General features: G+C 47.3%; 2 protein-coding genes across 3 annotated transcripts in view; one reads left to right on the top strand and one right to left on the bottom strand.

The window, feature by feature from the left end:
* Positions 1–3,236: 3,236 nt before the first annotated feature.
* On the bottom strand, positions 3,237–18,727 carry LOC147119274 (uncharacterized). 2 transcript variants are annotated; one of them, XM_085984958.1, is made up of 2 exons: positions 18,035–18,727; positions 3,237–7,029 (listed from the first exon to the last, which is right to left on the bottom strand). In XM_085984958.1, the coding sequence occupies exon 2, from the start codon at positions 6,663–6,665 to the stop codon at positions 6,069–6,071; it is 597 nt and encodes a 198-aa protein (XP_085841084.1). In that variant the 5' UTR covers positions 6,666–7,029; positions 18,035–18,727; the 3' UTR covers positions 3,237–6,068. The 2 variants fall into 2 exon arrangements, with proteins under 2 accessions (XP_085841084.1, XP_085841083.1); XM_085984957.1 differs by lacking the exon at positions 18,035–18,727 and adding an exon at positions 7,604–7,692.
* The window catches only part of LOC147119273 (uncharacterized), a 45,429-nt gene continuing 36,229 nt past the window's right edge, over positions 18,350–27,549 (top strand). The window contains exon 1 of the mRNA XM_085984063.1: positions 18,350–18,358. Coding sequence (XP_085840189.1) covers positions 18,350–18,358 — 9 coding nt within the window. The remainder of the gene's footprint in view (positions 18,359–27,549) is intronic.

Here is a 27,549-nt window from a genome sequence, read left to right as displayed (position 1 = left end):
GATTTAAGCCAACCCCAGTCACTGACACCAATCTCCTCCTGTCTGATTTAACCAACCCCACAGTCACCGACACCTACCTCCTCCTGTCTGATATAAACCAAGCCCAGTCACTGACACCAATCTCCTCCTGTCTGATTTAACCAACCCCACAGTCACCGACACCAATCTCCTCCTGTCTGATATAAACCAACCCCACAGTCACTGACACCAATCTCCTCCTGTCTGATATAAACCAACCCCACAGTCTCTGACACCAATCTCCTCCTGTCTGATATAAACCATCCGAACAGACACTGACACCAATCTCCTCCTCTCTGATTTAACCAACCTCACAGTCACTGACAGCAATCTCCTCCTGTCTGATTTAACCAACCTCACAGTCACTGACTGCAATCTGCTCCTGTCTGATATAAACCAACCCCGCAGTCACTGACACCAATCTCCTCCTGTCTGATATAAACCAACCCCACAGTCACTGACACCAATCTCCTCCTGTCTGTTATAAACCAACCCCAGTCACCGACACCAATCTCCTCCTGTCTGTTATAAACCAACCGCACAGTCACTGACACCAATCTCCTCCTGTCTGATATAAACCAACCCCACAGTCACCGACACCAATCTCCTTCTGTCTGATATAAACCAACCCCAGTCACTGACACCAATCTCCACCTGTCTGATATAAACCAACTCCACAGTCACCGACACCAATCTCCTCCTGTCTGATTTAACCAACCTCACAGTCACTGACTGCAATCTGCTCTTGTCTGATATAAACCAACCCCACAGTCACCGACACCAATCTCCTCCTGTCTGATATAAACCAACCCCACAGTCACTGACACCAATCTCCTCCTGTCTGATATAAACCAATCCCACAGTCACCGACACCAATCTCCTCCTGTCTGATATAAACCAACCCCACAGTCACCGACACCAATCTCCTCCTGTCTGATATAAACCAGCCCCAGTCTCTGACACCAATCTCCTCCTGTCTGATATAAACCAACCCCACAGTCACTGACACCAATCTCCTCCCGTCTGATATAAACCAGCCCCACAGTCAGTGACACCAATCTCCTTCTGTCCGATATAAACCAACCCCAGTCACTGACACCAATCTCCTCCTGTCTGATATAAACCAGCCCCACAGTCACTGACACCAATCTCCTTCTGTCTGATATAAACCAACCCCACAGTCACTGACACCAATCTCCACCTGTCTGATATAAACCAACCCCACAGTCACCGACACCAATCTCCTCCTGTCTGATATAAACCAACCCCACAGTCACTGACACCAATCTCCTTCTGTCTGATATAAACCAACCCCACAGTCACCGACACCAATCTCCTTCTGTCTGATATAAACCAACCCCAGTCACTGACACCAATCTCCTTCTGTCTGATATAAAGCAACCCCAGTCACTGACACCAATCTCCTTCTGTCTGATATAAACCAGCCCCACAGTCACTGACACCAATCTCCTCCTGTCTGATATAAACCAATCCCACAGTCACTGACACCAATTTCCTCCTGTCTGATATAAACCAGCCCCACAGTCTCTGACACCTATCTCCTCCTGTCTGATATAAACCAACCCTACAGTCACTGACACCAATCTCCTCCTGTCTGATATAAACCAACCCGTCACTGACATCAATCTCCTTCTGTTTGATATAAACCAACCCCAGTCACTGACACCAATCTCCTCCTGTCTGATTTAACCAACCCCACAGTCACCGACACCTATCTCCTCCTGTCTGATATAAACCAACCCTACAGTCACTGACACCAATCTCCTCCTGTCTGATATAAACCAACCCGTCACTGACATCAATCTCCTTCTGTCTGATATAAACCAACCCCAGTCACTGACACCAATCTCCTCCTGTCTGATTTAACCAACCCCACAGTCACCGACACCTATCTCCTCCTGTCTGATATAAAGCGACCCCACAGTCACCGACACCAATCTCCTTCTGTCTTATATAAACGAACCCCACAGTCACTGACACCAATCTCCTTCTGTCTGATATAAACCAACCCCAGTCACTGACACCAATCTCCACCTGTCTGATATAAACCAGCCCCACAGTCACTGACACCAATCTCCTTCTGTCTGATATAAACCAACCCCACAGTCACTGACACCAATCTCCACCTGTCTGATATAAACGAACCCCACAGTCACCGACACCAATCTCCTTCTGTCTGATATAAACCAACCCCACAGTCACTGACACCAATCTCCTTCTGTCTGATATAAACCAACCCCACAGTCACTGACACCAATCTCCTCCTGTCCGATATAAACCAATCCCACAGTCACTGACACCAATCTCATCCTGTCTGATATAAACCAACCCCACAGTCACTGACACCAATCTGCTTCTGTCTGATATAAACGAACCCCACAGTCACTGACACCAATCTCATCCTGTCCGATATAAACCAACCCCACAGTCACTGACATCTCCTCCTGTCTGATTTAAGCAACCTCACAGTCACTGACACCAACCTCCTTCTGTCTGATATAAACCAACCCCACAGTCACTGACACCAATCTCCTCCTGTCTGATATAAACCAACCGCACAGTCACTGACACCAATCTCCTCCTGCCTGATTTAAACCAGCCCCACAGTCACTGACACCAAGCTCCTCCTGTCTGATATAAACCAACCCCAGTAACTGACACCAATATCGTCCTGTCTGATATAAACCAACCCCAGTCACTGACACCAATCTCCTCCTGTCTGAATTAACCAACCCCACAGTCACCGACACCTATCTCCTCCTGTCTGATATAAAGCAGCCCCAGTCACTGACACCAATCTCCTCCTGTCTGATATAAACCAACCCCACAGTCACTGACACCAATCTCCTCCTGTCTGATATAAACCAATCCCACAGTCACCGACACCAATCTCCTTCTGTCTGATATAAACCAACCCCAGTCACCGACACCAATCTCCTCCTGTCTGATATAAACCAGCCCGTCACTGACACCAATCTCCTCCTGTCTGATATAAACCAACCCCACAGTCACTGACACCAATCTCCTCCTGTCTGATATAAACCAGCCCCACAGTCAGTGACACCAATCTCCTTGTCTGATATAAACCAACCCCAGTCAGACACCAATCTCCTCCTGTCCGATATAAACCAATCCCACAGTCACTGACACCAATCTCCTTCTGTCTGATATAAACCAACCCCACAGTCACTGACACCAATCTCCTCCTGTCCGATATAAACCAACCCCAGTCACTGACATCAATCTCCTCCTGTCTGATTTAAGCAACCTCAGTCACTGACACCAACCTCGTCCTGTCTGATATAAACCAACCCCACAGTCACCAACACCAATCTCCTCCTGCCTGATATAAACCAACCCCAGTCACCGACACCAATCTCCTCCTGTCTGATATAAACCAACCGCACAGTCACTGACACCAATCTCCTCCTGCCTGATATAAACCAGCCCCAGTCACCGACACCTATCTCCTCCTGTCTGATATAAAGCAGCCCCAGTCACTGACACCAATCTCCTCCTGTCTGATATAAACCAACCCCACAGTCACCGACACCAATCTCCTCCTGTCTGATTTAAGCCGACCCCAGTCACTGACACCAATCTCCTCCTGTCTGATTTAACCAACCCCACAGTCACCGACACCTATCTCCTCCTGTCTGATATAAACCAAGCCCAGTCAGACACCAATCTCCTCCTGTCTGATATAAACCAGCCCCAGTCACTGACACCAATCTCCACCTGTCTGATATAAACCAACCCCACAGTCACCGACACCAATCTCCTCCTGTCTGATATAAACCAACCCCACAGTCACTGACACCAATCTCCTTCTGTCTGATATAAACCAACCCCACAGTCACCGACACCAATCTCCTTCTGTCTGATATAAACCAACCCCACAGTCACTGACACCAATCTCCTTCTGTCTGATATAAACCAACCCCACAGTCACTGACACCAGTCTCCACCTGTCTGATATAAACCAGCCCCACAGTCACTGACACCAATCTCCTTCTGTCTGATATAAACCAACCGCACAGTCACTGACACCAATCTCCACCTGTCTGATATAAACGAACCCCACAGTCACCGACACCAATCTCCTTCTGTCTGATATAAACCAACCCCACAGTCACTGACACCAATCTCCCTCTGTCTGATATAAACCAACCCCAGTCACTGACACCAACCGCCTCCTGTCTGATATAAACCAACCCCACAGTCACCAACACCAATCTCCTCCTGCCTGATATAAACCAACCCCAGTCACCGACACCAATCTCCTCCTGTCTGATATAAACCAGCCCCACAGTCACTGACACCAATCTCCTCCTGTCTGATATAAACCAACCCCAGTCACTGACACCAATCTCCTCCTGTCTGATATAAACCAGCCCCAGTCACTGACACCAATCTCCTCCTGTCTGATATAAACCAACCCCACAGTCACCGACACCAATCTCCTCCTGTCTGATTTAAGCCAACCCCAGTCACTGACACCAATCTCCTGTCTGATTTAACCAACCCCACAGTCACCGACACCTATCTCCTCCTGTCTGATATAAACCAAGCCCAGTCACTGACACCAATCTCCTCCTGTCTGATATAAACCAACCCCACAGTCACTGACACCAATCTCCTCCTGTCTGATATAAACCAACCCCACAGTCACTGACACCAATCTCCTCCTGTCTGATATAAACCAACCCCACATTCACTGACACCAATCTCCTCCTGTTTGATATAAACCAATCCCAGACACTGACACCAATCTCCTCCTGTCTGATATAAACCAGCCCCAGTCACTGACACCAATCTCCTCCTGTCTGATATAAACCAATCCCACAGTCACTGACACCAATCTCCTCCTGTCTGATATAAAGCAACCCCAGTCACTGACACCAATCTCCTTCTGTCTGATATAAACCAGCCCCACAGTCACTGACACCAATCTCCTCCTGTCTGATATAAACCAATCCCACAGTCACTGACACCAATTTCCTCCTGTCTGATATAAACCAGCCCCACAGTCTCTGACACCTATCTCCTCCTGTCTGATATAAACCAACCCTACAGTCACTGACACCAATCTCCTCCTGTCTGATATAAACCAACCCGTCACTGACATCAATCTCCTTCTGTCTGATATAAACCAACCCCAGTCACTGACACCAATCTCCTCCTGTCTGATTTAACCAACCCCACAGTCACCGACACCTATCTCCTCCTGTCTGATATAAACCAACCCTACAGTCACTGACACCAATCTCCTCCTGTCTGATATAAACCAACCCGTCACTGACATCAATCTCCTTCTGTCTGATATAAATCAACCCCACAGTTACTGACACCAATCTCCTCCTGTCTGATATAAACCAACCCCACAGTCACTGACACCAATCTCCTCCTATCTGATATAAACCAACCCCACAGTCACTGACACCAATCTCCTCCTGTCTGATATAAACCAGCCCCACAGTCCCAGAAAGATTAAACTCAGCCCGTTACTTGGATTGGACTTGTCCCCATTCCTGTGCCGAGGGGGATTGCTGTACCAGACGGGAGGGGCAACATTTGGGGACTCTCGATTCTCCACCAATTCCCATTCCCCTTCTTTCTGGCGGATAATGGAGGTGCCACTGTGTGTACTGTGCAAGTCAGTAAGAATTGTCAGCGAGGATTAATCAGCAATTTCTAATTGGAGATGTTCATCAATGGAATCTTTCCGACACTGAATTGTAGATTTTGTACCAAAGATCAATTTAGGTTTGAAGTAAAAGTTCATAAATTTATTGCAAACAAATTTCTGATGAGAGTCCCTGAATTAAGGGGAAAGATCACAGACTGCGGTTCTTAAAGGGACACTGCAGCCCCAACAAGTCAATCAGCTATACATCCAGAATATTAAACTTCAGACAGTTATAGGGTTATTAACATCAGCAGAAACAATCCCCAACTGTCAGAATGAACATGGTTCAGTCCCGGATGTCATTAACAGCAGCAAAAACAGCAGAATCCAACCCCTGCAGTCACTTGTGAACTCGCTGGTGTTTCAACATGTTGGATGAATGAGTGAATGCCTTCCCACACACGGAGCAGTTGAACGGTTTCTCCCCAGTGTGAACTCGCTGGTGTTTCAACATGTTGGATGAATGAGTGAATGCCTTCCCACACACGGAGCAGTTGACCGGTTTCTCCCCAGTGTGAGCTCGCTGGTGTTTCAGAAGGTCGGATGACTGAGCGAATCCCTCCTGATACACAGAGCAGGTGAACGACCTCTCCCCAGTGTGAACTCGCTGGTGTCTGAGAAGGTTGCATCTCTGAGTGAATCCCTTCCCACACATGGAGCAGTTGAACGGTTTCTCCCCAGTGTGAGCTCGCTGGTGTTTCAGAAGGTCGGATGACTGAGCGAATCCCTCCTGATACACAGAGCAGGTGAACGACCTCTCCCCAGTGTGAACTCGCTGGTGTCTGAGAAGGTTGCATCTCTGAGTGAATCCCTCCCCACACACGGAGCAGGTGAACGGCCTCTCCCCGGTGTGACTGCGTCGATGTTTTTCCAGATCTGATTGGTAATTGAATCCTTTCCCACAGTCCCCACATTTACAGTCCTCACGTTTCTCCATGGTGCGGGTGTCCTTGTGTCTCTCCAGGTTGGATGATCAGTTGAAGCCTAGTCCACACACACAGAACACGTGTATGGTTTCTCCCCGCTGTGAATGGTATGATGTTTTTTCAGGCTGTGTAACTGGTTAAAGCTCCTTCCAGTCAGTGCACTGGAACACTCTCACTCGGGTGTGTGTGTCTCGGTGCTTTTCCAGTCACACTGATGTTTGAAATCTTTTCCCACAGACAGAACACACAAACATTTCTCCTTCCACATTCAAAGGCTGATGATATTTAGGTCCTGATGAATTGAGTGACTCGCTCAGATGTTGAGGTGATGTTTGGTTTGAGTTTCCCGTCTGCAAATCCTGCCCTTCCAACACCCTGTAAAAGGAGTTTACAAAAGTCATCACTGTAAGTATAGGATAGAAATCCAGAACAGACAATTCTAGTTTCTGTAGAACATTCTCAGCCATGATCTCATTGAATGGCGGAGCAGGCTCGAGGGGCCGAATGGCCTACTCCTGCTCCTATCTTCTATGTTTCCTCTCTTGTTCCCCCAAAGCTGTAAATCCCCGTCCCACACACTCTTCCTCCTCCCTGTGCTGAAATCCAAACCCATCGCACCATCTGCAACATTTCTTTCCTCCACTCCCAGTTTTCCCCCTCCCTCTGCTCTGGTTGGGTTCAGTTCTCCACCCGCTGTGTGCAGAGTGAGAATAAAATCAATGAGTCAATGATTGTCTCTCCTGGTCACGGGGTCCCTGAAGCCCCGCCCACTCTTTGTTCCTGTGGAACCGGTCTGTCTTTCCTCCACCAAGATGGCGGCGCGTAACCCGGGCATGTCACCGAGAAAAAGCCTCACAGCTGCCGTCCGATGGAGCATAGACCGGGCCGCTGGATCTCATTCGGGCCTGAGGCCGTTTTCCAACTTTATAAAGCCTGCGGCGTGGCCTACCTGCAGTTTATTAATCTCCCGATCCAGCTCCCACCGACCAGCAGCTCCGCCCGGCAGCCGCACGGGGCTTTCTTTGTAAAGTCGGTGAGGGACACGTGACCCGGGCCCAGGGCCTGATTGACGGGAGCTTCCGACCAATAGGGAGCGAGCGGGGCGGGGCTGCAGGAGCGAGCCGGCGGCAGGTCCTCCAACCAATCGGGGAGCCTGAGGGGCGGGACTAGCGCCGGCCGATTGTCTGATCCGCAAGGCAACGAGTTTCTCCAGTCCCTTGTTCAGGGCCTGGGGCCAGGGGAGGCGGTGGGCCTTTATTCCCCTCATTGGACACAAGGCTCTTTGTCTCACAACCCACCGGCTCAGATTGCAATTCAGATTTTTAAATTCATGAATAAAAGCAGATAAACCCTGTGCTTCTGTGGCACAAACTTTTTAATATTTGGGAGTAAAAGGACAAGTTTTTTTCCCTCTGGGGAATTTATTATTAGTTTCAGGAAACAACAACAACCACATTTAATGTAGTAAAACCTCCCAAGGCGCTTCACAGGAGCGTTATAAAACAAAATTTGACACCGAGCCACATAAGGAGATAGTCGGGCAGACGACCAAAAGCTTGGTCAAAGAGGTAGGTTTTAAGGAGCATCTTAAAGAAGGAGCAGGAAGCAGAGAGATGGAAAGGTTTAGGGAAGGAATTCCAGAGCTTAGGGCCCAGGCAGCTGAAGGCACGGCCACCAATGGTGGAGCGATTAAAATTGGGGATGCTGAAGAGGCCGGAATTAGAGAAGCGCAAATATCTCAGAAGGTTGTAGAGGCTGGAAGAGATTACAGAGATAGGGAGGGGCGAGGCCACGGAGGGATTTGAAAACAAGGATGAGAATTTTAAGGATGAGACACTTGAGGAAAAGCAGGGAGTGGGGAGGGTCAAGCCCTTATGGGACAGGGTCGCTAATTCTGTTCTGCGACAGTTACTGGGACAGACTGTATCTCCCCCTCTCCTCCACACAGGGACTTGTGGTCGTTAAAGGGACAGCGATTCTCCTTGTTCTGTGAGATTGTAATTAAAGGGACACTACTCTGAGATGGCTGCGAACTTTTAGTGTCACCAGCCTTTCTAAAACATCTTCCTGTCTTTGTGGATCTGTGTGAACTCGCTGGTGACTCAGCAGGTTGGATGAACTCTGAAACCTCTTTGCACAGTCAAAACATTTAAAGGGTCTCTCATCGGTTCTGGGGCAGGAGGGATCTGGTTAACAGTGATCACAATATCAGTAGGTTTAAAGTAGTTATGGAAAGGGACAAAGAAAAATCAGTGGTGAAAATACAGTCAAAAACCAGGAGAATACAGAGAGTGCGGGGGAAATTGAAACAGGATATAAGAAGGGCAAAGAGACAATATGAGAAAAGATTAGCGGGTAACATAAAAGGGAACCCAAAAATCTTCTATAAACAAATGAACAATAAAAGGATAGTTAAAGGAATGGTGGGGCCGACTAGGGACCAAATAGGAGCTCATCATAAGAACATAAGAAATAGGAGCAGGAGTCGGCCACTTGGCCCCTCGAGCCTGCTCCGCCATTTAATGAGATCATGGCTGATCTGATCTTGGGCTCAGCTCCACTTCCCTGCCCGCTCCCTATAACCCTTCACTCCCTTATTGGTCAAAATCTGTCTCTCTCCACCTTAAATGTATTCAATGACCCGGCCTCCACAGCTCTCTGGGGCAGAGAACTCCACAGATTTACGACCCTCTGAGAGAAGAAATTCCTCCTCATCTCAGTTCTAAAAGGACGACCCTTTATTCTGAAACTGTGCCCCCGAGTTCTAGATTTCCCCACGAGGGGAAACATCCTCTCTGCATCCACCTTGTCCAACCCCCTCAGTATCTTTTATATGTTTCAATAAGATCACCTCTCATTCTTCTAAACTCCAATGCGTATAGGCCCAACTTGTTCAACCTTTCCTCATAAGTCAACCCCTCCTCTCTGGAATTAATCTAGTGAATCATCTCTGAACTGCCTCCAATGCAATTATATCCTTCCTTAAATAAGGAGACCAAAACTGTACGCAGTACTCCAGGTGTGGTCTCACCAATACCCTGTACAGTTGCAGCAGGATTTCCCTGCTTTTATACTCCAGCCCCCTTCCAATAAAGGCCAACATTCCATTTGCCTTCCTGATTACTTGCTGTACCTGCATGCAAATTTTTTATGTTTCATGAACAAGGACCCCCAGGTCCCTCTGTACTGCAGCATTTTGTAATCTCTCTCCATTTAAATAATAATTTGCTTTTTTATTTTTCTTACAGTTTGCCAACCTGAAAATACATAGAAACATAGAAGATAGGAGCAGGAGTCGGCCATTCGGCCCCTCGAGCCTGCTCCGCCATTCAATGAGATCATGGCTGATCATCCAAATTCAGTACCCGGTCCCTGCCTTCTCCCCATATCCCTGGATCCCTTTAGCCTTAAGAAATATACCCAACTTCTTCTTGAATATATTTAATGAATTGGCCTCCACCGCCCTCTGTGGTAGAGAATTCCACAGGTCCACCACTCTCTGGGTGAAGAAATTCCTCCTCATCTCTGTCCTAAATGGCCTACCCCTTATCCTTAGACTGTGACCCCTGGTTCTGGACTCCCCCGCCATCGGGAACATCCTTCCTGCATTTGACCCATTTATCCCGACTCTCTGTTTTCTGTTAGTTTGCCAATCCTCTATCCATGCTAATATATTACCCCCAACCCCATGAGCTCTTATCGTGTGCAGTAACCGTTTATGTGGCACCTCATCGAATACCTTCTGGAAATCCAAATACACCACATCCACTGGTTCACCTTTATCCACCCTACTTGTTACACCCTCAGCGAACTCCAGCAAATTTGTCAACATGATTTCCCTTTCATAAAACCATGCTGACTCTGCTTGTCTGTATTATGATCATACGGAGGCAGAGGGCGTGGCTGAGGTACTGAATGAGTACTTAGCATCTGTCTCCACAAAAGAAGAGGATGAAGTTAATGTCGCAGTAGAGGAGGGGGGAGTAGAGAAATTGGATAAAAATGGATAGAAAGGAGGTGCTAAATAGGTTGTCATCACTCAAAGTTAACAAGTCACCCGGTCCAGATGCGACGCATCCTAGATTGCTGAGGGAAGCTAGGGTGGAGATAGCAGAAGCTCCGACCACAGTCTTTCAATCTCCCTCAGATATATGGGAGTGGTGCCAGAGGACTGGAGGATTGCAAATGTTACACCCCTGTTTAAAAAAGGGGAGAGGGATAAACCTGGTCACTACAGACCAATCAGTCTAATGTCAGTGGTGGGTGAACGACTAGAGACTATTGTCAAGGACAAAATTAATTCTCATTTGGAGAAGCATGGGTTAATAAGGGGCAGCCAGTGTGGGTTTGTTAAAGGTAAATCGTGTCTGACTAACCTGATTGAGTTATTTGATGAAGTAACAGAGGGTTGATGAAGGTATTGCAGTAGATGTTGTATATATGGACTTTGAAAAGGCATTTGATAAAGTACCGCATAAGAGACTTCCTCGGAAAAGAGAAGCACATGGTATTAAAGGGATGATGGTAATTTGGTTAGGCCTCAGAGCGGCAGCGGCAGGAACTCGAGCGGTGGTGAGTATAAAAGGTGAGCCCGAGCGCGGGGAGGCCTCAGAGCGGCAGCGGCGGGAACTCGAGTGGTGGTGAGTATAAAAGGTGAGCCCGAGCGCGGGGAGGCCTCAGAGCGGCAGCGGCGGGAACTCGAGCGGTGGTGAGTATAAAAGGTGAGCCCGAGCGTGGGTAGGCCTCAGAGCGGCAGCGGCGGGAACTCGAGCACTGGTGAGTATAAAAGGTGAGCCCGAGCGTGGGTAGGCCTCAGAGCGGCAGCGGCAGGAACTCGAGCGGTGGTGAGTATAAAAGGTAAGCCCGAGCGCGGGTAGGCCTCAGTGCAGCAGCGGCGGGAACTCGAGCGGCAGTGACCTATAAAAGGTAAGCCCGAGCGCGGGTAGGCCTCAGTGCAGCAGCGGCGGGAACTCGAGCGGCAGCGACCTATAAAAGGTAAGCCCGAGCGTGGGTAGGCCTCAGAGTGGCGGCGGCGGGAATCCGAGCGGCAGCAACCTATAAAAGATAAGCCCGAGCAATGGGTAGGCCTCAGAGCGGCGGCGGGAGGAGTCCGAGCGGCAGCGACCTATAAAAGGTAAGCCCAAGGCGCGGGAAGGTTTACTAATCTCCAATCTCAGAGGGAGAGAAGTAAAAAGTAATCGAGGTGTGACGTCACCACAAAGCAGGTAAGTGATTGGTTGGTGAGTATTTCTTTATAAAAACTTTAACTCTGTGGTTTATAGTTTTTAAGGTCTCTGTGGTGTAGCGGGACAGTTTGTAAACCAGGGCCCTTAAATATATCATTTAAAAATAATAATAATAAATTTAATTAATTACATAGAATGGCAGAGCAGGTGATGTGTTACTGCTGCAATATGTGGGAGCTGGTGGACACCATTGATGTTCACAGTGATCACATTTGCAGTAATTGTTGGCTGCTCGAGGAATTCCGGCTCCGTGTTGATGAGCTGGAGTCCGAGCTTCAAACACTGCGACACATCAGGGAGGGGGAGAGTTACCTGGACTCTGTGTTCCAGGAAGTAGTCACACCAATTAGATTAACTAATTCAGATGTAGTCCGTGGTCAGGGACAGGAGGGTGTGACTATGAGTGAAGCAGGTATGGGGATCCAGGAGGTAGTGTTTGAGGAGCCGCAGCCCTTGCTCTTGTCCAACAGGTTCGAGGCTCTTACTCCCTGTGGGGACGGAACAGGGACTGCAGGGAGGATGAGCAACCTGGCCACAGCACCGTGGAACGGGGGGCCATTCAAGTGGGGGGAGTAAAAAGAAATGTTGTAGTGGTAGGGGATAGTATCATTAGGGGGATAGATAGGGTTCTTTGCAGCCGAGAGCGAGAGTCCCGAAGGCTGTGTTGCCTGCCCGGTGCCAGGGTTAAGGACATCTCCTCTGGGCTGGAGAGAAACTTGGAGTGGGAGGGGGAGGATCCAGTTGTCGTGGTCCATGTTGGTACCAACGACATAGATAGGACAGGGAAAGAGGTTCTGCTGAGAGAGTACGAGCAGCTAGGGGCCAAATTGAAAAACAGAACCACTAGGGTAATAATCGCTGGATTATTACCTGAGCCACGAGCAAATTTGACTAGGGTAAATAAAATCAGAGAGTTAAATGCGTGGCTCAAAGACTGGTGTGGGAGAAATGGGTTTTGCTTCTTGGGACACTGGCACCAGTGCTGGGACAGGAGAGAGCTGTTCCGTCGCGACGGGCTTCACTTGGCCAGTGCTGGGACTAGAGTCCTGGCGAATCGAATAACTAGGGCTGTAGAGAGGGCTTTAAACTAATTAGTGGGGGGGAGGTTTCAAGAGAGCAAAAAATAAAAATGTCAGCGGAGAAGGCAAGAGAGCAAGGTAGCAGTGCGGGAATTAAAAACCAGAGCGTGTCAGGAAGGGACAGAATGTATAAAGATAAAGGTAAAGTAGTAAAGGGGGTAAAAGCAGGAATAAATTGTCACAAAACATATTTACAAGTTCTTTATCTGAATGCATGCAGCATTCGTAACAAAATAGACGAGTTGACGGTGCAAATAACTACATATGGGTATGATCTGGTGGCCATTACAGAAACATGGCTGCAAGGTGACCATGACTGGGAACTAAACATCCAGGGGTATTTGACAATTAGGAAGGACAGACAGAAAGGAAAGGGAGGTGGGGTGGCTATGTTAATAAAGGATGGAATCACTGCAATAGTGAGAAATGATATTGGGTCAAAGGATCAGTATAGTGAAACAGTTTGGGTGGAGATAAGGAATAATAAGGGGAAAAAGTCACTAGTGGGCGTAGTCTATAGGCCTCCTAACAGTTGCAACTCTGTTGATCGGAGTATAAATCAGGAAATAGTTGGGGCTTGTAATAAGGGAACAGCTATAATCATGGGGGATTTTAACTTTCATATTGACTGGACAAATCAAATTGGGCAGGGCAGCCTTGAGGAAGAGTTCATAGAGTGCATTAGGGATGGGTTCCTTCAGCAGTATGTTACTGAACCAACCAGGGAGCAGGCAATCTTAGATCTGGTCCTGTGTAATGAGACAGGATTAATAAAAAATGTCCTAGTAAAGGATCCCCTTGGAATGAGTGACCATAACATGGTTGAATTCCAAATTCAGTTTGAGGGTGAGAGAGTTGGATCTCAAACCAGCGTACTAAGCTTAAATAAAGGAGACTATGAAGGTATGAGAGTAGAGTTGACTAAAGTGGACCGGGAAAATAGATTAAGGTGTAAGACGGTACATGAGCAGTGGTGTACATTCAAGGAGATGTTTCACAACTTTCAAGAAAAATATATTCCACTGAGGAAAAAGGGGCGTAAAAGAAAAGACAGCCATCCGTGGCTAAGTAAAGTAATAAAGGATAGTATCCGATTGAAAACATGGGCATATAAAGTAGCAAAATCTAGTGGGAGGATAGAAGATTGGGAAGCATTTAAAAGCCAGCAAAGAATAACTAAAAGATTAATTAAGAAAGGGAAGATAGATTATGAAAGTAAACTAGCAAAAAATATAAAAACAGATAGCACGAGTTTCTACAGTTATATAAAAAGAAAAAGGGTGGCTAAAGTGAATGTTGGTCCCTTAGAGGACAAGACCGGGAAATTAGTAGTGGGGAACATGGAGATGGCAAAAACGCTGAACAAATATTTTGTATCAGTCTTTACAGTAGAGGACACTAAAAATATCCCAACACTGGACAAACAGGGGGCTATAGGGGGGGAGGAGCTAAACACGATTAAAATCACTAAGGAGATGGTACTCGGTAAGATAATGGGACTTAAGGCGGATAAATCCCCTGGACCTGATGGTTTACATCCTAGGGTCTTGAGAGAGGTAGCGGTGGGGATTGCGGATGCATTGGTGGTAATTTTCCAAAACTCCCTGAATTCAGGCAAGGTCCCAGCAGATTGGAAAACTGCTAATGTAACGCCCTTATTTAAAAAGGGAGGTAGACAAAAGGCTGGAAACTATAGACCAGTTAGCTTAACATCTGTGGTTGGTAAAATGTTGGAGTCCATTATTAAGGAAGCAGTAACAGGACATTTGGATAAGCATAATTTAATCGGACAGAGTCAGCATGGTTTTATAAAGGGGAAGTCATGTTTGACAAATTTGCTCGAATTCTTTGAGGATGTAACAAACAGGGTGGATAAAGGGGAACTAGTGGATGTGGTGTATTTGGACTTCCAAAAGGCATTTGACAAGGTGCCACACAAAAGATTATTGCACAAGATAAAAAATCACGGGATTGGGGGTAATATACTGGCATGGGTGGAAGATTGGCTATCTAACAGAAAACAGAGAGTTGGGATAAATGGTTCATTCTCGGGTTGGCAATCAGTAACTAGTGGTGTTCCGCAGGGGTCAGTGCTGGGACCCCAACTCTTTACAATCTATATTAACGATTTGGAGGAGGAGACCGAGTGCAACATATCCAAGTTTGCCGACGATACAAAGATGGGAAGGAAAGCAGTGAGTGAGGAGGACATAAAAAACCTGCAAAAGGACATAGACAGGCTAAGTGAGTGGGCAGAAATTTGGCAGATGGAATATAATGTTGGAAAGTGTGAGGTTATGCACATTGGCAGAAAAAATCAAAGAGCAAGTTATTATCTAAATGGAGAGAAACTGCAAAGTGCTACAGTACAAAGGGATCTGGGGGTCCTGGTACATGAAACACAGAAGGTTAGTATGCAGGTACAGCAGGTGATCAGGAAGGCCAATGGAATCTTGGCTTTTATTGCAAGGGGGATGGTGTGGCGGAGCCACCAAGGGTCTCAGAACAATTAGTAATAATCCCTTTAACTACAGTGTAGTGCAGCCGCGGACTGCACCTTTAAACTGCCTGTTAACTACTGTATTGTGTTTTCCTGCACTCCACGTGATGACGTCATGACGCCAATCACGTGACCACCAATGGCGCGAAGAACGCGATGACGTCATGACATCAGCTTCCAGAATCTTCCAGTAGTCGTCGAGTGCCCAGCAAGCTGAATAGACCTGTGTACCGTTTCTCCTGTAGTTTCCCTGTTAACTTCGTTGTTCATTAAAAACTGTTGATTTGATTCATCGAGTCGAATACCTTATTCAGATAGGAACCTCCGTTCCTACAATGGAGTATAAAAGCAGGGAAGTCTGCTTCAGTTATACAGGGTACTGGTGAGGCCACACCTGGAATATTGCGTACAGTTTTGGTTTCCATATTTAAGAAAAGATATACTTGCTCTCGAGGCAGTTCAGAGAAGGTTCACTCGGTTGATTCCGGAGATGAGGGGGTTGACTTATGAGGAAAGGTTGAGTAGGTTGGGCCTATACTCATTGGAATTCAGAAGAATGAGAGGCGATCTTATTGAACGGTGGCATAGTGGTTAGCACTGTTGCCTCACAGCGCCACAGACCTGGGTTCGAATCTGGCCTCGGGCAACTGTCTGTGTGGAGTTTGCACATTCTCCCCGTGTTTGCGTGGGTTTTCTCCAGGTGCTCCGGTTTCCTCCCACAGTCCAAAGATGTGCGGGTTAGGTTGATTGGCTATGATAAATTGACCCTTAGTGTTAGGGGGATTAAATACGTGGGGTTACAGGGATAGGGTGGGATATGTGTTGGTGTGGGGGTTACGGGGATCGGGTGGGATATGTGTCGGTGCAGGCTCGATGGGCCGAAATGGCCTCTATCTGCACTGTGGGGTTTCTGTGTGATTCTGTGTGTGTGTGAAGATTGTGAGGGGGCTTGATCGGGTGGATGCGGGGAGGATGTTTCCACTGATGGGTGAGACTAGAACTAGGGGGCATAATCTTAAAATAAGGGGCTGCCGTTTCAAAACTGAGATGAGGAGAAACTTCTTCACTCAGAGGGTGGTAAATCTATGGAATATGCTACCTCAGATAGCTGTGGAAGCTGCAACATTAAATAAATTTAAAACGGAGATAAACAGTTTCCTAACTGATAAGGGAATTAGGGGTTATGGGGAGCGGGCAGGGAAGTGGACGTGAGTCTAGGTTCGGATCAGCCATGATCCTATTGAATGGTGGAGCAGACCCGAGGGGCCGTATGGCCTACTTCTGCTCCTACTTCTTATGTTCTTATGTTCTTTTTCTCTTCACATATCTATAAAAGCTTTTACAGTCAGTTTTTATGTTCCCTACAAGCTTACTCTCATATTCTATTTTCCCCTTCTTAATTAATCCCTTTGTCCTCCTTTGTTGAATCCTAAACTGCTCCCAATCCTCAGGTTTACTGCTTTTTCTGGCCAATTTATATGTCCTCTCCTTGGATCTTATGCTATCCCTAATTTCACTTGTTAGCCACGGGTTGAGTCACCTTTTTTGTTTTATTTTTATGCCAAACTGGGATGAACAAATTCTGTAGCTCATCCATGCGGTCTTTGAATGTTTGCCATTGCCTATCCACCGTCAACCCTTTGAGTGACATTCCCCAATCAATCCTACCCAACTCGCTCCTCAGACCATCGTAGTTTCCTTTATTTAAATTTAGGACCCTAGTCTCTGAGTCAACAACTTAATTCTCCATCTTAATGAAGAATTCGATCATATTATGATCACTTCGACCCAAGGGGCCTCGTACAACAAGATTGCTAATTAATCCTTTCTCGTTACATAATACCCAGTCTAAGATGGCCTGATCTCTGGTTGGTTCCTCGACATATTGGTCCAGGAAACCATCCCGTAAACACTCCAGGAATTCCTCCTCCACAGTAGAGGACATGAGAGGAGGGAGGGAGTCCCTTTAAATGTGGAGGAGGTGTGTGTCCCTTTAAATGTGGAGGGGGTGGATGTCCCTTTAAATGTGGAGGGTGTGAGAGTCCCTTTAAATGTGGAGGGGTGGGAGTCCCTTTAAATGTGATGGGAGTGGGTGCCCCTTTAAATGTGGAGGGGGTGGTTGTCCCTTTAAATGTGGAGGGGGTGGGAGTCCCTTTAGATGTGGAGGGGGTGGGTGTCCCTTTTAATGTGGAGGGGGTGGGTGTCCCTTTAAATGCAGAGGGGCTGGGTGTCCCTTTAAATGCGGAGGGGGTGGTGTCCCTTTAAATGCGGAGGGGGTGGTGTCCCTTTAAATATGGAGGGGTGGGTGTCCCTTTAAATATGGAAGGGGTGGGTGTCCCTTTAAATGTGGAGAGGCGGGGCCACGCATCCTCATTCAGCCTCACCACACCATGAGGCTGCCAGTGCGCCTGCGCGGGGCCTCCGGAAGGCCGAGCCCGGGGAAGAGGCGGAATCAGCGGCCGGGGTAAAGTAAAGTGTTGGGGAATCGATTTAAATCGAGGTGAAGGGGGGCGCGGAGAGCGAGATTATAAAGTAAAATACGAGAAAAACCAAACCTGAGAGTCGGGCGGGCGGGACCTCCGCGGACGCCGAACGGAGCGGATTGATCCGCGCGGTGTGACGGAGTGAGCCGGAGCAATGTGATTCTGACTGACGGGAGCGTTGACCAATAGGAAGAGGGCTGAGCTGGGAGGACTGAACTGAGCGGCCTGGCCCTCCAACCAATGACGGCGCGGCAAGGGGGTGGGACCTTCCCTCCCCGGAACTGAGGCTGGGGCCCGATTGTGACGTCATCACAGGAAGAGGCCCAATCAGGTGGATGGAGGCCCCACCCGGGCCTGTGACTGACGGGAGCTCTGACCAATAGAACGATGGCTGAGGTGGGTAGACTGAACTGGGCGGCCTGGTCCAACAACCAATGGCGGCGCGGCAAGGGGGCGGGGTCTCCTCTCCAGCTCAGGTGCGCTGGGTCGATTGTGACGCGCTGTCCCCAGGTGAGAGCTGCTCAGTCAGCACAGAGCTGGGGCTGTAATCTGGGAAAGGGGCCGCAGGCAGCGGGCCTGGCAAAGGCGCACAAGCTTCACAATACAAGCTTCTTTCAAATGCAAAATTGTTTCCTACAGACAGCCTTGGTCACTCTGCAAAAAAAACTGTTTAACAATTCATCATAACTCCCCTGCTTTTGCAGAGGCGTAGAGTGCAAACACAAGGAAGTTATGATGAAACTGTAAAAGACTGGAGTCAGCTGTGGCTCAGTGGATAGCAGAGTCAGAAGGTTGTGGGTTCAAATCCCGCTCCAGGGACTTGAGCATATAAAGCGAGGCTGACACTCCAGTGCGGTGCTGAGGGAACGCCGCACTGTCGGAGGGTCAGTACTGAGGGAGCGCTGCACTGTCGGAGGGACAGTACTGAGGGAGCGCTACATTGTCGGAGGGTCAGTACTGAGGGAGCGCTGCACTGTCGGAGGGTCAGTACTGAGGGAGCGCTACATTGTCGGAGGGGCAGTGCTCAGGGAGCGCTGCTCCATCGGAGGGGCAGTACTGAGGGAGTGCCGCACTGTCGGAGGTGCAGTACTGAGGGAGTGCCGCACTGTCGGAGGGGCAGTACTGAGGGAGTGCTGCACTGTCGGGCAGTGCTCGGAGCGCTGCTCCATCTGAGGGGCAGTACTGAGGGAGCGCTGCACTGTCGGAGGGACAGTGCTGCGGGAGAGCCGCACTGTCGGAGGGGCAGTACTGAGGGAGAGCTGCATTGTCGGAGGTGCCGTCCTACGGATGAGACGTTAAACCGAGGCCCCCGTCTGCCCCCTCAGGTGGATGTAAAAGATCCCGTGGTGCTATTTCGAAGAAGTTATCCCCGGTGTTTTGAGCCCAATATTTATCCCTCAATCAACATGACGAAAAAACAGATTATGTGGTCATTATCACATTGCTGTTTGTGGGAGCTTGCTGTGCGCAAATTGGCTGCTGCATTTCCCACAGTACAACAGTGAATACACTTCAAAAGTACTTCATTGGTTGTAAAGCACTTTGGGACGTCTGGTGGTCGTGAAAGGCAGTTAAGAAGGCAAATGGTATGCTGGCCTTCATTACAAGAGGATTTGAATACAGGAGTAAAGAAGTCTTACTCCAATTATATCTTCTTCTTTCTTCTTAGGCAGTCCCTCGGAACCGAGGATGACTTGCTTCCACATTAAAAATGAGTTCTCAGGTGTAAGGGTAAACCGGGAGAGCTTCTTCTCCCCGAGACGGACCCTCTGATATAAAGGGTCGACTGGATCCATGTTTATCTGTAATTTAAACAGAGGTCTGGTCGTCTTCCGAGCTCTTTCCCCAGAGGAGAGGGTAGAATGGGGGTCTTTAGTGTTAAATGGTTTCACCTGGGTCCAGTGCTTCCATCGCATACCCATCGGTTCCTGTAGACAAACACACGTATCACTTGTCATTAATACAGTACATGGCCCCATCCAACGGGCCCCATTCCCTTTCTTCCGATAACTTGCGTCATTACTTGTTGACCTATTCTGGGCAACTCGTCTGGTTTAAGTCCAGCATTCTGCCTTTCTAGATCTTTAATCTGTTGTTGGTTCCTCACTTCTTTATTTAGTGCTTGTACCTCCTGATCTAGTTGTACTAAGTATCGCCTTTATCTTGCACTGGTCCTGGTTCTCCCACCCCTCCAGCCAAATCCTCTGGTAGTCTCATAGCTCATCCTGTCATTAATTCATACGGGATCAGTCCGGTCGTTCGTCCTGAGGTGGCTCGCAGCCTCATTAGTATGCTGGGTAATAATTCCGACCATCCCTTCCCTGTTTCTTGGATGGCTTTTGTCAGCGCGTTTTTCAGTGTCCTATTCATTCTTTCTACCATCCCCGAGCTCCGGGGGTGATATGGTACGTGATATTTTTGTGTCACATGTAGCAGCTTACAGATTTCTTTCATTATTTTGCTGGTGAAATGAGTGCCGTTGTCTGAGTCAATTTGCAGAGGCACTCCCCAACGGGGTATAACCTCGGTAGCCAATATTAGTGCAAATGTTTTTGCAGAGCAGTCTCAGGTGGCAAAGGCTTCCACCCACCTGGTAAATTGATCAATTATTACCAGACAATATTTCTTCCCCCGGTCCTGCGCTAAGGGGCCGGTAAAGTCAATTGGTAAGTTTTCCCAGGGTCCTTGGGGCCTGGGTTGGTTTGCTACTCTAACTCTACATCTCTGTCCTACATTATTCTTGTGCATATTACACAGTGGTGGCAATATTTCGCTACTTCCTGACGCATCTTTGGCCACCAGTAGGTGCAACATGTTACTTCTGCCAGTATGTGTTACACCATGGTATAGCGCCATCAGTTGTTGTCTACAACATTCCGGTGCCACCACCTGGTTACGTGGGCCCCATTTCCAAATTCCATCTTGTAATTGCGCGCCAGCTTGTCTCCATTTCTCCTTTTGCTCTTTACTAGTATTTTCTTGTAGCTCCATTATATTCACTTCCTGTACCCCACTGACTATCATGACCATATTTATTTTGTTTTTCAACGCATCCTCTGGTTGCATTTCTTCCGCAGCTAGTTTTGCAGCTAGATCTGCATACCTATTCCCTATAGGGGCCTGGTCCTGGGGTTCATAGAAACATAGAAGATAGGAGCAGGATCAAGCCATTCGGCCCCTCGAGCCTGCTCCGCCATTCAATGCGATCATGGCTGATCATCCAAACTCAGTACCCTGTCCCTGCCTTCTCCCCATATCCCTTGATCCCTTTAGCCTTAAGAAATATATCCAACTCCTTCCTGAATATATTTAATGAATTGACCTCCACTGCCTTCTGTGGTAGAGAATTCCACAGGTTCACCACTCTCTGGGTGAAGAAATTCCTCCTCATCTCTGTCCTAAATGGCTTACTCCTTATCCTTAGACTGTGACCCCTGGTTCTGGACTCCCCGGCCATCGGGAACATCCTTCCTGGATCCAGTCTGTCCAGCCCTGTTAGAATTTTATAAGTTTCAATGAGATCCCCTCTCATTCTTCTAAACTCCAGTGAGTATAAGCCCAATCGACCCAATCTCTCCTCATACGTCATTCCTGCCATCCCAGGTATCAGTCTGGTGAATCTTCGCTGCACTCCCTCCATGGCAAGAACATCCTTCCTCAGATAAGGCGACCAAAACTGCACACAATACTCAAGGTGTGTTCTCACCAAGGCCCTGTACAACTGCAACAAGACATCCTTGTTCTTGTACTCGAACCCTCTCGCTACGAAGGCCAACATACCATTTGCCTTCTTAACCGCCTGCTGCACCTGCATGCTTACCTTCAGCGACTGGTGCACAAGGACACCCAGGTCTCGTTAAACTTCCCATTCTCCCAATCTATTGCCGTTCAGATAATAATCTGCCTTCCTCTTTTTGCCACCAAAGTGGATAACCTCGCATTTATCCACATTATACTGCATCTGCCATGCTTCTGCCCAATCATCCAACCTGTCCAAATCATACTGGAGTTTCTCGGCAAGCTCCTCACAGCACACACGCCCACCGAACTTTGTGTCGTCTGCAAACTTGGAGATACTACATCTAGTTCCCCCGTCTAGATCATTTATATATATTGTGAATAGCTGGGGTCCTAGGACCGATCCCTGCGGTACCCCACTAGTCACTGTCTGCCACTCGGATTAAAGTGTAAGACGGTACAAGAGCAGTGGTCTACATTCAAGGAGATATTTCACATCTTTCAAGATAAATATATTCCACTGAGGAAAAAGGGGAGTAAAAGAAAAGACAGCCATCCGTGGCTTAGTAAAGTAATAAAGGATAGTATCCGACTGAAAACAAGGGCATATAAAGTAACCAAATCTAGTGGGAGGATAAAAGATTGGGAAGCATTTAAAAGCCAGCAAACAATCACTAAAAGTTTAATTAAGAAAGGGAAGATAGATTATGAAAGTAAACTAGCAAAAAATATAAAAACAGATAGCAAGAGTTTCTACAGCTATATAAAAAGAAAAAGGGTGGCTAAAGTGAACGTTGGTCCCTTAGAGGATGGGACCGGAAAACTAGTGGTGGGGAACATGGAGATGGCAAAGACGCTGAACAAATATTTTGTACAGTAGAAGACACTAAAAATATCCCAACACTGGATAAACAGGGGGCAATGGGGGGGGGGGGGGGCGGAGGAGCTAAAAATGATTAAAATCACTAAGGAGATGGTACTCAGTAAAATAATGGGACTTAAGGCGGATAAATCCCCCGGACCTGATGGCCTACATCCTAGGGTCTTGAGAGAAGTGGCGGTAGGGATTGTAGATGCATTGGTGATTATTTTCCAGAACTCCCTGGACTCAGGAAAGGTCCCGGCAGATTGGAAAACTGCTAATGTAACACCCTTATTTAAGAAGGGAAGTAGACAAAAAGCTGGAAACTATAGACCAGTTAGCCTAACATCTGTGGTTGGAAAAATGTTGGAGTCCATTATTAAGGAAACAGTAACAGAGCATTTGGATAAACATAATTTAATAGGACAGAGTCAGCATGGTTTTATGAAGGGGAAGTCATGTTTGACAAATTTGCTCAAATTCTTTGAGGATGTAACATACAGGGTGGATAAAGGGGAACCAGTGGATGTAGTGTATTTGGAGTTCCAAAAGACATTTGACACAGTTCCACACAAAAGATTATTGATCAAGATGAGAAATCACGGGATTGGGGGTAATATACTGGCATGGGTGGAAGATTGGCTATCTAACAGAAAACAAAGAGTTGGGATAAATGGTTCATTCTCGGGCTGGCAATCAGTAACTAGTGGTGTTCCACAGGGGTCAGTGCTGGGACCCCAACTCTTTACAATCTATATTAACGATTTGGAGGAAGGGACCGAGTGCAACATATCCAAGTTTGCCGACGATACAAAGATGGGAGGGAAAGCAGTGAGTGAGGAGGACATAAAAAACCTGCAAAAGGACATAGACAGGCTAAGTGAGTGGGCAGAGATTTGGCAGATGCAATATAATGTTGAAAAGTGTGAGGTTATGCACTTTGGCAGAAAAAATCAAAGAGCAAGTTATCTAAATGGAGAGAAACTGCAAAGTGCTACAGTACAAAGGGATCTGGGGGTCCTGGTGCATGAAACACAAAAAGTTAGTATGCAGGTGCAGCAGGTGATCAGGAAGGCCAATGGAATCTTGGCTTTTATTGCAAGGGGGATGGAGTATAAAAACAGGGAAGTCTTGCTGCAGTTATACAGGGTATTGGTGAGGCCACACCTGGAATACTGCGTGCAGTTTTGGTTTCCATATTTAAGAAAAGATATACTTTTCTCTCGAGGCGGTTCAGAGAAGGTTCACTCAGTTGATTCCGGAGATGAGGGGGTTGATGTATGAGGAAAGGTTGAGTAGGTTGGGACTCTACTCATTGGAGTTCAGAAGAATGAGAGGCGATCTTATCGAAACATATAAGATTGTGAGGGGGCTTGATCGGGTGGATGCGGGGAGGATGTTTTCACTGATGGGTGAGATTAGAACTAGGGGGCATAATCTTAGAATAAGGGGCTGCCCTTTCAAAACTGAGATGAGGAGAAACGTCTTCACTCAGAGGGTAGTAAATCTATGGAATTTGCTACCCCAGAGAGCTGTGGAAGCTGCAACATTAAATAAATTTAAAATGGAGATCGACAGTTTCCTTGTAGATAAGGGAATTAGGGGTTACGGGGAGAGGGCAGGGAAGTGGACGTGAGTCTAGATTCGGATCAGCCATGATCCTATTGAATGGCGGAGCAGGCCCGAGGGGCCGTATGGCCTACTCCTGCTCCTACTTCTTATGTTCTTATGTAAAAAGAGCCGTTTATTCCAACTCTTTGCTTCCTGTCTGCCAACCAGTTCTTTTTCCAAGTCAGTACCTTGCCCCCAATCCCATGTGCCTTAACTTTACACGCTAATCTCTTATGCGGGACCTTATCGAAAGCCTTCTGAAAGTCCAAATACACCACATCCACTGGTTCTCCCTTATCTATTCTACCAGTTACATCCTGCAAAAATTCCAGTAGATTAGTCAAGCACGATTTACCTTTTGTAAATCCATGTTGTCTTTGTCCGATCCTGTCACTGTTTTCCAAGTGCACTGCTATTACATCTTTTATAATGGACTCTAGCATTTTCCCCACTACCGATGTCAGGCTTACCGGTCTATAATTCCCCATTTTCTCTCTACCACCTTTTTTGAATAGTGGGGTAACATTAGCTACCCGCCAATCCATGGGAACTGTTCCAGAGTCTATCGAATTTTGGAAGATGACCAGCAATTCTGTCCCTCGAGTGCTACTTGTCTCTCCCAGTCCTCCCTGCACCTTGTTTCTCCTCTCTAATGTTTCATCCTGGTGCCCATCCCCCTGTCAAATTAATTTAAACCCTCCCCCACAGCACTAGTTAACCGTCCCATGAGGACATTGGTCCCAGCTCTGTTGAGGTGCAACCTGTCCACCTTGGACAGGTCCCTCCTGCCCCAGAACTGGTCCCTCCTGCCCCAGGAATCTGAAGTCCTGCAATATTTCTCTTTCAGATACTTATCCAATTCCCTTTTGAAAGCCGTGATTGAATCTGCCTCCACCACCCTTTCAGGCAGTGCATTCCAGATCCTAACCACTCGCTGCGTAAAAAAGTTTTTCCTCATGTCGCCTTTGGTTCTTCTGTCAATCCCCTTAAATCTGTGTCCTCTGGTTCTTGACCCTTCCACCAATGGGAACAGTTTCTCTCTCTCTACTCTGTCCAGACCCCTCTTGATTTTGAACACCTCTATCAAATCTCCTCTCAATCTTCTCTGCTCCAAGGAGAACAACCCCAGCTTCTCCAGTCTATCAATGTAACTGAAGTCCCTCATCCCTGGAATCATTCTCGTAAATCTTTTCTGCACCATCTCTAAGGCCTTCACATCCTTCCTAAAGTGCGGTGCCCAGAATTGGACACAATACTCCAGTTGAGGCCGAACCAGTGTTTTATTAAGGTTCATCATAATTTCACACTTTTGGACTCTATACCTGTATTCATGAAGCCCAGGTTCCCGTAAGCTTTTTAAACTACTTTCTCAACCTGCCCTGCCACCTTCAATGATTTGTGCACATATACCCCCAGGTCTCTCTGTTCATGCACCCACTTTAGGATTGTACCCTTTAGTTTATATTACCTCTCCTCATTCTTTCTACCAAAATGTATCACTTCACATTTTTCTGCATTAAATTTAATCTGCCACATGTCCGCCCATTCCACCAGCCTGTCTATGTGCACTTGAAGTCTATCACTCTCCTCCTCACTGTTCACTATACTTCCAAGTTCTGTGTCGTCTGCAAATTTTGAAATTGTGCCCTGTACACCCAAGTCTAAGTCATTAATATATATCAAGAAAAGCAGTGGTCCTAGAACCGACCCCTGGGGAACACCACTGTGTACCTTCCTCCAGTCCGAAAAACAACTGTTCACCACTACTCTCTGTTTCCTGTCACTTAGCCAATTTGGTATCCATGCAGCCACTGTCCCTTTTACTCCATGGGCTTCAACTTTGCTGGTAAGCCTATTATGTGGCACTTTGTCAAATGCACACCACATCAACCGCATTGCCCTCATCAACCCTCTCTGTTACCTCATCAAAAAACTCCATCAAGTTGGTTAAACACAATTTGCCTTTAACAAATCCGTGCTGGCTTTCCTTAATTAATCCACACTGTTAATTTTGTCCCTGATTTTTGTTTCTAAAAGCTTCCCCACTACCGAGGTCAAACTGACTGGCCCGTGGTTGCTGGGTTTGAACAAGTGTGTAACATTTGCAATTCTCCAGTCCTCTGGCACCACCCCCATTTCTAGGAGGATTGGAAGATTATGGCCAGTACTCCGCAATTGCTTCCTTCACTTCCCTCAGCATACTAGGAAGTGACCCTAGAGATAGTAGATGCATTGCTGGTCATCTTCTAAAATTCGATAGACTCTGGAACAGTTCCCATGGATTGGAGGGTAGATAATGTTACCCCACTGTTCAAAAAGGGTGGTAGAGAGAAAACGGGGAATTATAGACCGGTAAGCCTGACATCAGTAGTGGGGAAAATGCTAGAGTCCATTATAGAAGATGTAGTAGCAGAGCACTTGGAAAACAGTGACCAGATCAGACAAAGTCAACATGGATTTACAAAAGGTAAATCGTGCTTGACTAATCTACTGGAATTTTTTGAGGATGTAACTGGTAGAATAGATAAGGGAGAACCAGTGGATGTGGTGTATTTGGACTTTCATAAGGCTTTCGATAATGTCCCACATAAGAGATTAGCGTGTAAAGTTAAGGCACATGGGATTGGGGGCAAGGTACTGACTTGGATAGAGAACTGGTTGGCAAAGAGTTGGAATAAACGGCTCTTTTTCCGAGTGGCAGGCAGTGATTAGTGGGGTACTGCAGGGATCAGTCCTAGGACCCCAGCTATTCACAATATATATAAATGATCTAGACGAGAGAACTAGATGTAATATCTCCAAGTTTGCAGACGACACAAAGCTGGGGGGGCGTGTGTGCTGTGAGGAGGATGCCGAGAAACTCCAGTGTGATTGGGCAGAAGCATGGCAGATGCAGTATAATGTGGATAAATGCGAGGTTATCCACTTTGGTGGCAAAAACAGGAAGGCAGATTATTATCTGAACAGCAATAGATTGGGAGAAGGGGAAGTGCAACGAGACCTGGGTGATCTTGTGCACCAGTCACTAAAGGTAAGCATGCAGGTGCAGCAGGTGGTTAAGAAGGCAAATGGTATGTTGGCATTCATAGCGAAAGGGTTTGAATACAGGAACAAGGATGTCTTGCTGTAGTTTGACAGGGCCTTGGTGAGACCACATCTTGGGTATTGTGTGCAGTTTTGGTCGCCTTATCTGAGGCAGGATGTTCTTGCCATGGAAGGAGTGCAGTGAAGATTCACCAGACTGATACCTGGGATGGCTGGAATGACGTATGAGGAGAGATTGGGTCGATTGGGCTTATACTCGCTGGAGTTTAGAAGAATGAGAGGGGATCTCATTGAAACTTATAAAATTCTAACAGGACTAGACAGACTAGAT

The sequence above is a fragment of the Somniosus microcephalus genome, chromosome 4, assembly GCF_052327205.1.
Source record: "Somniosus microcephalus isolate GS21.2 chromosome 4, FLI_Smic_1.0, whole genome shotgun sequence".
Classification (NCBI taxonomy): Eukaryota; Metazoa; Chordata; class Chondrichthyes; order Squaliformes; family Somniosidae; genus Somniosus; species Somniosus microcephalus.
The sequence above is the reverse complement of the archived record's forward strand: the minus strand, read 5'-3'. Positions and strand labels throughout refer to the sequence as shown.

Bases quoted from the DNA above. Each gene is read 5' to 3' on its own strand.
- LOC147119274 (XM_085984958.1), bottom strand. From the start codon at position 6,665: ATGGAGAAACGTGAGGACTGTAAATGTGGGGACTGTGGGAAAGGATTC.